The following is a 9,969-nucleotide window of genomic DNA, read 5'->3' as shown; positions in this document are numbered from 1 at the left end:
GTGATTTTAAGAGAGTATTTTAATGAATGAAAATGAATGTAAATATTTATTCATGATTCTTTACTCAATTTTGTTTGGAAATGTCATGGGAAGTACTTCATCTTATTTGCCAGAATACATTAAGGACACTTCACTGGGTGTGATTCTCCATGTAATTCTTTGTTAGTACATGTGATGGTGTAAGCAAATGAACTGCAATTAGAAAGCACATAGTAGAGAAGCACCTGTGGCTCAAGGAGTAGGATGCTGGCCCCACACACCAAAGGTAGCAGGTTCAAACCTGGCCCCAGTCAAAAACTGCCAAAATAAATAAATAAATAGAAAACACATAGTAGATATTATGAGTTACCAGGAATACGGCAGTATGGTATGAGGGGGACACAGGGGTTGATGGGAACAGCAGTAGGGTAGAACAAGCAAAGAACTTATTTTGGAATAATTTACTATCTATTGAGTAAAAGCATCAGACAGATTGCTTAATTCTAGAATTTGATAATTATGATCAAAGGAATTAAACTCTGAGGGGGAAAAGGGACATTTGGCCCTTACAGAATTTCAACAGGAAGAAAAAAAATATGTGGGAAGAATATTCTAGGGTTAGGAAACAGTGAAGAAATCCAACGTGTATTTGAAGATCAGTAAGTTTTTAATCAAGGAATTTCTTAAGAAATTATAATGAATTCAAGGTGTTAAGGAACCCATTGCTGAATGCTGTATCTCAGTGATTGGCATTTCCAGTTTGTCTTTCAAAAAAAACATCCAAACAAGAAAACGAAAGGGAAAATTTAAATAAATCTAGAAAAATAAAGAAAATAAAGCCACAAAAGATAAAATTCTGAAAAAAGTTTATAAAATTATTTTTCAAGAATACAATGCCATTATCTGAATGAAGTTCTCATAATAGTTAACAAACATCCTGCTTCCTTGAGAAGATCGCTTCTGGAGAAAGCATAGCTGTTAACCTGAGAGATGGCCTTGGAGGAATATGAGCCGGTGGAGCGAGAAAGTGCACTCTAGCATCATATCCTCAGCTCCAGAGCAGTGACATCCTCCCCTGGGCCAGGGTTCCATGTGGGACATGCCTGCCGAGCTCTCTCCCATCTTTGCCAACGTGCTGGACAGAGCAGTGAGTGAGGCTGGAGCCCCAGGACTAGGGCAGGGGCTGCAGGTAACTGTGGGGAGGACAAGACCAGACCAGGAAGGTCTGTAATACATTTTATTTATATTCTAGGCATAACTAAGGGGCCTGAGGAGTGTGGGGTTTGTGAAACAGCCAGAAGGAGTCAGTGCCAGATTTTAAGCAAGGGAGTGACCAGCCTGACCTGAACTAGAAGGACCTCTCTGGATTCTTTGAGGACCTCAGAGAAGCCAGTGATCCTGATCTTAGTTATTTACTAAGGAACCTGAGTTTAGGAGTTTGGGGACCACTCATACCGTTATATCAGATTTGCTTCTGGGATACAGTGAGGATTGCTGGTGTCTGCATTCATCTGCCCAGAAAATCAAGATTTCTGCAGAAACATTAAAATGTCACACACACCATCCAAGTAAACTATTGAAAAATGTAAGTAAGAAAATACACGTAGGGAAAGTTATGCTTAGACTATAAATAAAATGTATTACATCTCAAACAAAATACAGATAAGAAATATATGTCAGTCATAAACAGAAAAGAATAAACTTAGGAACATAAAGCTCACTTCATTTAATTAAGACATATTGTACACATGAACCAGTAAAGATTATGCCTACTCCCCACTGATTTTTACAAATCAGGTGGAGTCAGAATCAACATTCTAAAATCACTGTGTACATTTTGAAATATTTTCTGACTTGCTGATTTTTAAACCTGTCCCTGAGCCAATTCCTGGAACATTCCTCTTCAAGCCTTCCCTGAAGAGCACATTACACCATTCACACAGCTCAACTGTTCCGCATCAGTGGTGGCACAAGAGGGTCATTTAGGTTTTTCGAGTAGGTACTCTGGGCATCCTGACATCTTAAAAAATATAAATGCAAATGATTGTCCTCTTATATTCCAGGATTCCTTTTAGGTGAGAGAAAATCCAGTAACCCTTCACATTGTGCTGGGGTGATTATACCAGGAAATCAGCCCAGGGGTGAATGAACAGACAGTGAAACAGAGCTGGGCTCTCAGGTCTGTCTGGGCCATGGGGAAGTGTGTGCTGAGACCAGCAGGGGGCGCTGGGGGACTGCCCTTTGGGCCCTGTGCTCACTGATGGGGACTCAGCAGCTGTGTCCTCTCTGGCCTGGCACAGTCCCCAGAGCAGGGACCTTTGTATGGTCACAGCAGGTGCTTCCTCCCAGGGCTCCCCCAAGGAGCAAAGCAAACCTCCCCCTCCTCAGTCTGCAGGAAGAGCTGAGCCCCAGAGCAAGATCAGGGAGGGGCTGGGCAGTCCCTGGATGGAGAGGAATTTGCATGAGCAGCCCCTCCTGTGCAGAGGGTGGGGAGAAAAGGGGGCCTGGGGCAGCCCAGCCCCACTGTGGGGACCAGGGCTGTGTCCACCATGGCCTGGGCTGCTGTCCTCCTCCTGATCCTCTCTCACTGCTCAGGTAGGGACTGGACTCAGAAGCCAGGAACAGCTCCTATCCTGATTCTCGATCTTCTGGCAAAGATTTCTGAGACACCTGACCTTTGATGCTGCCCCAGTAAGCCCTTGTGTCTGTGTTTGCAGGTTCCCTCTCCCAGCCTGTGCTGACTCAGCCGCCCTCCCTCTCTGCATCCCTGGGAGCATCAGCCAGACTCACCTGCACCCTGAGCAGTGGCATCAATGTTGGTGGCTATACCATATACTGGTACCAGCAGAAGCCAGGGAGCCCTCCCCGGTACCTCCTGTATTACTACTCAGACTCAAGTAAACACCAGGGCTCCGGGGTCCCCAGTCGCTACTCTGGATCCAAAGGCGCCTCCGCCAATGCAGGGATCCTGCACATCTCTGGGCTGCAGGCCGAGGACGAGGCTGACTATTACTGTGGCATATGGTACAGCAATGCTTCTCACAGTGACACAAGCTGATGGGGAAGTGGGACAAAAACAGCCTGCTGCTCTTACCAGTTTATGTTAAAATGTATCCATACTACTATTATTCAAACACATCACAAATTTTTCCTAGTTTTTTTTTCCAAGAGAGTATGAACATTCAACACAATCAAAGAAAAGCCAAAATAATTCTTAAACCACAATATTACTCAAGATCAATTAATTCTGCTAAACTGCATCTTTATCTAAAATTCAGCTACATCCACAGGGCGATGAAGAATTGTGTCTAATTAGCAACGAGCATTCCCGTCCCAGGTCCCCTCCCAGCTCTGGGAATCCACCATGGCCACAGTGAGACTCCCCCCTCCCCTCCCAGCAGCCAGAGCAGTGACAGGACCAGGACTGGCCGTGCCCACTACACTCTGGGAAATGTGACACGAAGGACAGGGTCCGGTCAAAATAGGGATGTGGACAACATGAAAAGAGAGAAAAGGATTTGTCATCCATCAGTTTCAAAGTCAAACAGCGGAACAACAGAAAGATCATTTCTCACTCCCGATGCTGCTCCAGTTGGATGTTTTAGACCCTGCTGGGCTTGAATGATGCAAAAACATGCACCCTCTTAATCCCAAATTACAAACTCCAGCCCATTACCTGGAGCTGATGACATAAGTTGTATGTTGAACATTTATGTTAGAACATATCAAGTAAGAGAGAAAATACAATCTGTTTTCGTGGTCATCTCAGTGATGTGTGAATCACTGTGGAAATGTTTACAGCTCAATGACTGTATTTTTTTTTTTTTTTTGAGACAGAGTCTCACTTTGTCACCCCCAGTAGAGCTCTGTGGTGTCTTAGCTCACAGCAACCTGAAACTTTTGGGCTCAAGCGATTCTCTTGCCTCAGCCTCCCAAGTAGCTGGGACTACCAGCATCCTCCACAATGCCCAGCTATTTTTAGAGAAGGGGTCTCACTCTGGCTCAGGCTGGTCTTGAACCTGTGAGCTGAAGAAATGCACCCACCTAGGCCTCCCAGAGTGCTGGGATTACAGGTGTGAGCTACTGTGCCCGAACTTCCATTACTATAGTATTAACCTTGTGTTTAATTAAGAGATAAAGGAACTTGAAATAGCAGGTCGATGTTCTTATCAGATTGGCCTCTCACTTTGTTGTTGAATTTATATTAGAGATGATGACCCTTTGTTGCGTGACCCGAGACGCGAATGAGCAGCAGCTTTGCTGTAGGTGTAAACTCGCTCCTGTAATTATTAAGTCAAGAAACAGACTATACACCATTTGATGGCATATAGCAAAGTTCTTTATTCCACGTTTAAGTTTTATACTCTTCCAGTCACGTACACACCTAATCCATTATCTATTAGCTGAATTTGAACTTGAAAGGAAATTTATCATATCAATGTAACCACTTGTGTAGTAAATCTCTTCCTCTAAACAGTGACTAGTTTTCCGAGCAGGGCACAAAGACAAAAACAGCTATAGGGGAACAGAATTAATAGAAGAATATCTTCAAGCATTCACTCAGTTTACTCAGTATGAAGTAATGACTGTGACCTTCCTTCAGGGCAGAGCACCTATAGACCTCTGACAATATGTTGTTAACATATGTCAACCCTCTGGCCCGTATCTCTGAGGAAGGGCGGCATGCCCTTGGATCTCAGGCTTCACGGGGTGTACTGCTTCAGAGAAAAGGCCTAAGGAATTTTCCAAAGAGCCTAACTCTGTGAGTAACCCAGGGGGGGTCCAAGCGTCTTAAGCCTCTGGAAGAAAAGCATGTCATTTTAAACTCACACCGAATTTACTTTGTGTGCTTGATGTAGGATAAGTTTATTTCTAAATATTATCCTACACCCTTTGGCATACAAGTTGCGATTTTATGAAATGTATATTTATCTTTAGCACTTGCATAATGAGAGGTGGATATGATCGTGGTTGGTTGAATTTAAGTTATTGTAATTTCCACTTACAATCTTAGATAAATTCATAGTTTGATACGTGAATTTTGTTTCATTTTTTAAAATGAAATCACCATTGTTATTGACATGGCATCGAGCAAGAAATGTTTCCAGTACGTTTTTTATTTTATTTTATTTTGCTTAATCACCTGTCAGAAGGGATGGTCACTGTAGATGTGAAGGTCTTTCATCCACTCCCTGAAACAACCCTTTATTCACGGAAAGGAAGGGTGGAGAGTTGTCTTCTGCTGACTTGCTTTTGATGGATAGGGTGTGCTCTGGTTAAAGCAAATGCCACATTCATGTCCAAACGGGAAAGGTTATGTCATCTCCTAAGTACGCCTCAGCTGCTTTTATGTCATTTCACTTTCTTGGTAAGAAGTTGTGAGCTTCAGAGTTTGATTTGATCCTCTCTTACAAACATGCCACAAAATGTTCTGGCCACTGGAGCTGAAGAATAAAATGCTCTACCTCCTTCAGACCTGTCCTCCCGTGACACCTGTCCTAAGTCCCATCTCTAGTCTGTGTAAGCTGTCCGGACCAGAAGCCTGGTGCTTATCCCCGCGCACTCGCCGTCTCGATTTCATTTGTGTGAAATATTTACCTAGCTATCTAGACAGATCCAGATCTAGGCAGGAAGATCCTTATGTGTAGAAGTAAAGTGTCTGCTCCCCAGGGGTGACCAGCCCCCTCGTCTGTCCTGGACTGTCCAGCTGCAAACAGTGCCCGGCACACATCCCATGACCTCCTCCGAGTCTCACTAAACATCCATATATATTTTCCCCTAAGCCACATTTGTGGTGATTTGTCCCCGTGACAACTAGAAATGTGTGGAAATGCATGACACAGCTGTGGAGCTGTAATACAAAAACAACTAACACTATGGAAGGAGTTTTGGAACTGAGTAAGGGGGAGAGTTGCAAAGAATTTTTAAAACACTGGTAGCAAAGCCTAGATGGTTGGAACATGCTCTAGGAGAAATGTGGATGCGGAGGCCTGTGCTGGGGCAGGAGGACGTGAGGATCCTGACAGGGGACAGTGATGTCTCAGGGATCACCCAGCGCTGCACAGACAGGCTGAAGGTGGAAATACGCCTGCTAAAGTGCTCCTGGCCTACTGGGGAGAGCTCATGAGGCGTTAAGGGACACAGGTGGGAAACTGGGGTAAAGGAGTCCACGGTTACACACTGGAAGGGGAAGCTGTACTGTGCCAGCACTTGTGTAAAAGTGGAGCTGGGGATCCATGAACTCTGATAGCTTGTGAGGTTTCCAGTGAAACTATGGAAGGTGTAATCTGGTTCATTATTACTAATGTGGGATAATTTTATGAGGAAAACACCCAGTAAGAGCAGAACCCAAGTAGACAGGAGCAAAGGCGTGGTACTTCAGGAAAGTATCCGCATGTTCTGCCCATTGCTGGCTTCCTCTTTCCCTGGAGCCCCAGCGGGAACCACCATCCCTTCCCTGCTCTGCTTTCTTACCTGTCCAGGATATGGTCCAGGCCTCCCACGTGATGGGCGGAGGGGACAACAGGTCCTGTGTTTTGTACTGTATCCGGTATACAGGTGTTCACTTCTCACACTGCTGCCCCCAGATACAAACCGGTGATCACTGCTCCACTAAAGCATCCTTGTGGGGGAGGGAGACAGACTAAATGCTCCTTAGCGCTGGGAATTTCAGGGCGGGCCTCTAATTTGGAAGAGCCTCCTTTCACTCCCAAGTCTACAGATTGCAGATGCCCTCTCCACGTGTGGAGACTTTCAAATGATGCAGCAGATGTGACGCCCTTAGTAACAGTGGCATGGTGCCACGGGCTCCCCAGGGCTGCACCTCCCCGCACACAAGGCTCACAGCTAAGTCACTGTCCTCCTGTGGCTGTCATGCCAGACGCCCCATGCTTTTCCATAAAGCCCCAGATCGTCACCCTTCCCCCACCTAGTGTGGGGCTTAGATGACAGCACAGCAGTCACTTCCCACCACCAGATGGGCGGCACCCACCTGCTGTAGCCTGTGGGTCACACGCATAACTGATCGTCTGTCCTGCCTGCGGCCTGGCTGCCCTTCCCACAGCGAGGGCTGACAACCACACAGCCACTCCACCTCATCCGTCACAGGAGGCAGCTGTGGCCTAATACACTTTGCAAAGGGGTCGGGGTCAAGTCCACCCATTTGGTAAAATACTCTAGAGATACACTTTTTGCATCTTGGGAGCCCTGGAGATTTTAGACACTACTCCAGAGTGACATTTTTAAAACCAGGAAATGGGGTAAAAATGTGAATAATAGCAGATATGAACAGGCTGACTGAGAAGGATCTGGAAGATTCTGCCCATTGGCCAACGGCACTATGGGGCACAGGTGGGATGTGTGACGCCCTCCCTGGTCTGCAGAGTTGCTCCACTCTGTGTCACATCAGGTCTCTGGGACCCCAGGTCTGTGTCTCCTGTGGACTGACCAGGTGTGGGAGGCTTTCTCTAATGAGTTCCTAGGATCCCTCCACTCTGGTGCTCATGTCCCTAGAGGTACTGAATACGGGTCACTGTGTAGCTGATAGGGGTCTATTGAAAGTACCAAGGTGGGCAGTTCGGGAAAGGAAAGCTTCTTTCCTCATAATGGGTTTGTAGCCCACAGTGACCTCTGGCGGGCTGGGAAATGGGCTCCAGCAACACATGCTTCAGGGAGAGACAGAGTGGTCTGGATTTTACATGAAAGAGGGGGCTAAATACACAGATTTCACAAACTAAAAGAGGTGACAAGAATATTTCTAAAAAGAAAATAGAACTGTGTCCCCTCAGCCAACATGGGTCCGTTCAGTCAAGGCCAGAGGCAGCCTTGGGATCTTACCTTTAGCTCCCATGGAACATGGAGGAATTACTGAGAGTGACTTTGGATGCTGGGTCCTAAAAGACGTGATTTCCATCTGGCTCTTTCTAAGCTCACTTGATTGGAGGGAAGCAGCTGTCACGTTGTGAGGACACACGTGGAGCCCGAGGAAATGTTCACGCATCGAAGGATGGAGGCTTCTGCCATGAGCTAGGGGAGTCAGCCACTGTGGGAGTGGATCCTCAGTCCAGTCTAGTCTGTCTGGATTTCATTCTGGTCACAACCGTGGCAGCTGCTTCCTCCCTGGGCCACCCTCCCTGTAGGGAAACTTTGAGTCTCACACATCAGACTCTCGGTCTAAAAGGCCAAGCTCAGACCTCAGCAGTCCCCAGAGGGGAGCAGAGGCCACCAGTGGATCAGACACATTTGCATGAACGGCCCCGCGGGCACGTGGAGAGAGAAAAAGGCCTGGGCAGCCCAGCACGGCACTTGGGTTTCAGGAGGTCCGAGGCCACCATGGCCTGAAGCCCCCTCGTCCTCATGGTCCTGTGTCACTGCATAGGTAGGGACATCACAGCTGCCAGGAGCAGCTCCTGAGCCTCTGTCATCCTCCTCTGGCTCAGGCCTCCAAGCAGCCGGACCCTGGTACCTCCTCAGCACCCGTGAGCGTCTGTGTTCTCGGGTTCCCTCTCCCAGCCTGGGCTGACTCAGCCGTTCTCCCCCTCTGCATCCCTGGGAGCATCAGCCAGACTCAGCTACCCACTGAGCAGTGGCTTCAATGTTGGGGACTTCAGGATGTGGAGGATTCAGCAGAATACAGGGAGCCCTCACTGGTATCTCCTGAGCTACTACTCAGACTCAGATAAGGACAAGGGCTCCAGGGTCCCCAGCCACTTCTCTGGATCCAAAGATGCCTTGGCCAATGCAGGGATCCTGCTCATCTCTGGGCTGCAGGCTGAGGACGAGGCTGCCTGTCACTGCAGTAGGAATCGCGCAACACTGACACTCCACACTGTGCTCTAGACCCACGGGGAAGGGAGAGGAAAACCTCCTGTCTGCTGTCCCAGCCTGGTGCAGTCACCCTGCTGCTGATTGGGAGGAAGTCTAGCTCAGTGTGACTTCCATTTTCAGATCATCAACCCATGAAAGTGTCCTTCCAGACTGGTGGGGTGGGGTGCGAGGAAGAACTCAAGTGAGGGCAGAGCTAAAGCTGAGGCCCGGGAGCAGCCATCGCTCATGCTGGTAATTAGCCACTGTTGTCCCGTCGGCTACTTTGGACTCACACAGTGGGGAGTCGCAGAAATCCTTCACTTTACCCATAGATAACAGCCCCCTGTGCCAGCAGTGATGTGCCCCAGGTGCCCGGCTCAGTGAGCAGCCCCCCACCAGGGAGTGACGTCGCCGCCTCCTGTGCAGCAGAATGGATCGGGTGTGTTCTGTCCCCCATCCCCATTTCTCAGCAGAAGCCCCAGATAGCGACACTCGGTGGTTCCCATCTCCCAGGGTCCTTCATGTCATGTGATCATGTGTGTTCCCAGGCTCAGTCCTGTCCCCTCTCTGGGTGTCTCTCCCTGCGGGGCACCACTGCAGTACAGCCTGCAGCAGTCCTCAGCCTGGTCCTTCAGCCGAGGCCCTGGGTGAGTCAGGGCAGCTTTGCCCCCAAGGAGGGAAACTGAGAACTAGGCTGGCGTCCAGGAGTGTTTGTTTTTGAATCAATCTTTGGCTGAGCCTGGGAGCACACATGCTTACGTATTCTCAGGATCGCATGACCAGACCGCGCCCTCTCAGGGCAGCCTGCACGTTGCCTATGCTCCAGAGAAAGTGAATGGAAGGCTCTAAACTGATTCCTCGCCCCCTTTGTCTCTTGTACTGGAGGGGATCTGTGCATCATTTGAGAGGACGTGGACCACAGAAGGAGAAGTCCATGATTTGTGTTCCAAACATACGAACATTGGCTGGATCAGGCTTAAAGACTAAGGTCAAACACATTTCCTTCAGAAACCGGCATCTCCAAGGAGGCTCTTTCTGCCAACTAAGGGTGACAGGAGGAAATCCTTTTCTGCATGTGAATAAACTTTATTAGGTTCTACTTTAATACTACATGCAATGTGTACCTGCAATTTGTATGTTCCATGAGGTTTTAAAAATATTTTATGATATTTGAAAAGATGCTTC

The 9,969-nt window shown here is 47.8% G+C and overlaps 1 gene segment (V, D, J or C); it reads left to right on the top strand.

Annotated features, from left to right (window-relative positions):
* The first annotated feature begins 2,436 nt into the window (after positions 1-2,436).
* Positions 2,437-3,037, top strand: LOC128583504 (immunoglobulin lambda variable 5-37-like). The segment is given in 2 exon segments: positions 2,437-2,574; positions 2,697-3,037. Coding segments are annotated over 2 exon segments (387 nt in total).
* The last annotated feature ends 6,932 nt before the right edge of the window (positions 3,038-9,969 follow it).

The sequence above is a fragment of the Nycticebus coucang genome, chromosome 4 (genome assembly GCF_027406575.1).
Source record: "Nycticebus coucang isolate mNycCou1 chromosome 4, mNycCou1.pri, whole genome shotgun sequence".
In the NCBI taxonomy this organism is placed as follows: domain Eukaryota; kingdom Metazoa; phylum Chordata; class Mammalia; order Primates; family Lorisidae; genus Nycticebus; species Nycticebus coucang.
The sequence above is the reverse complement of the archived record's forward strand: the minus strand, read 5'-3'. Positions and strand labels throughout refer to the sequence as shown.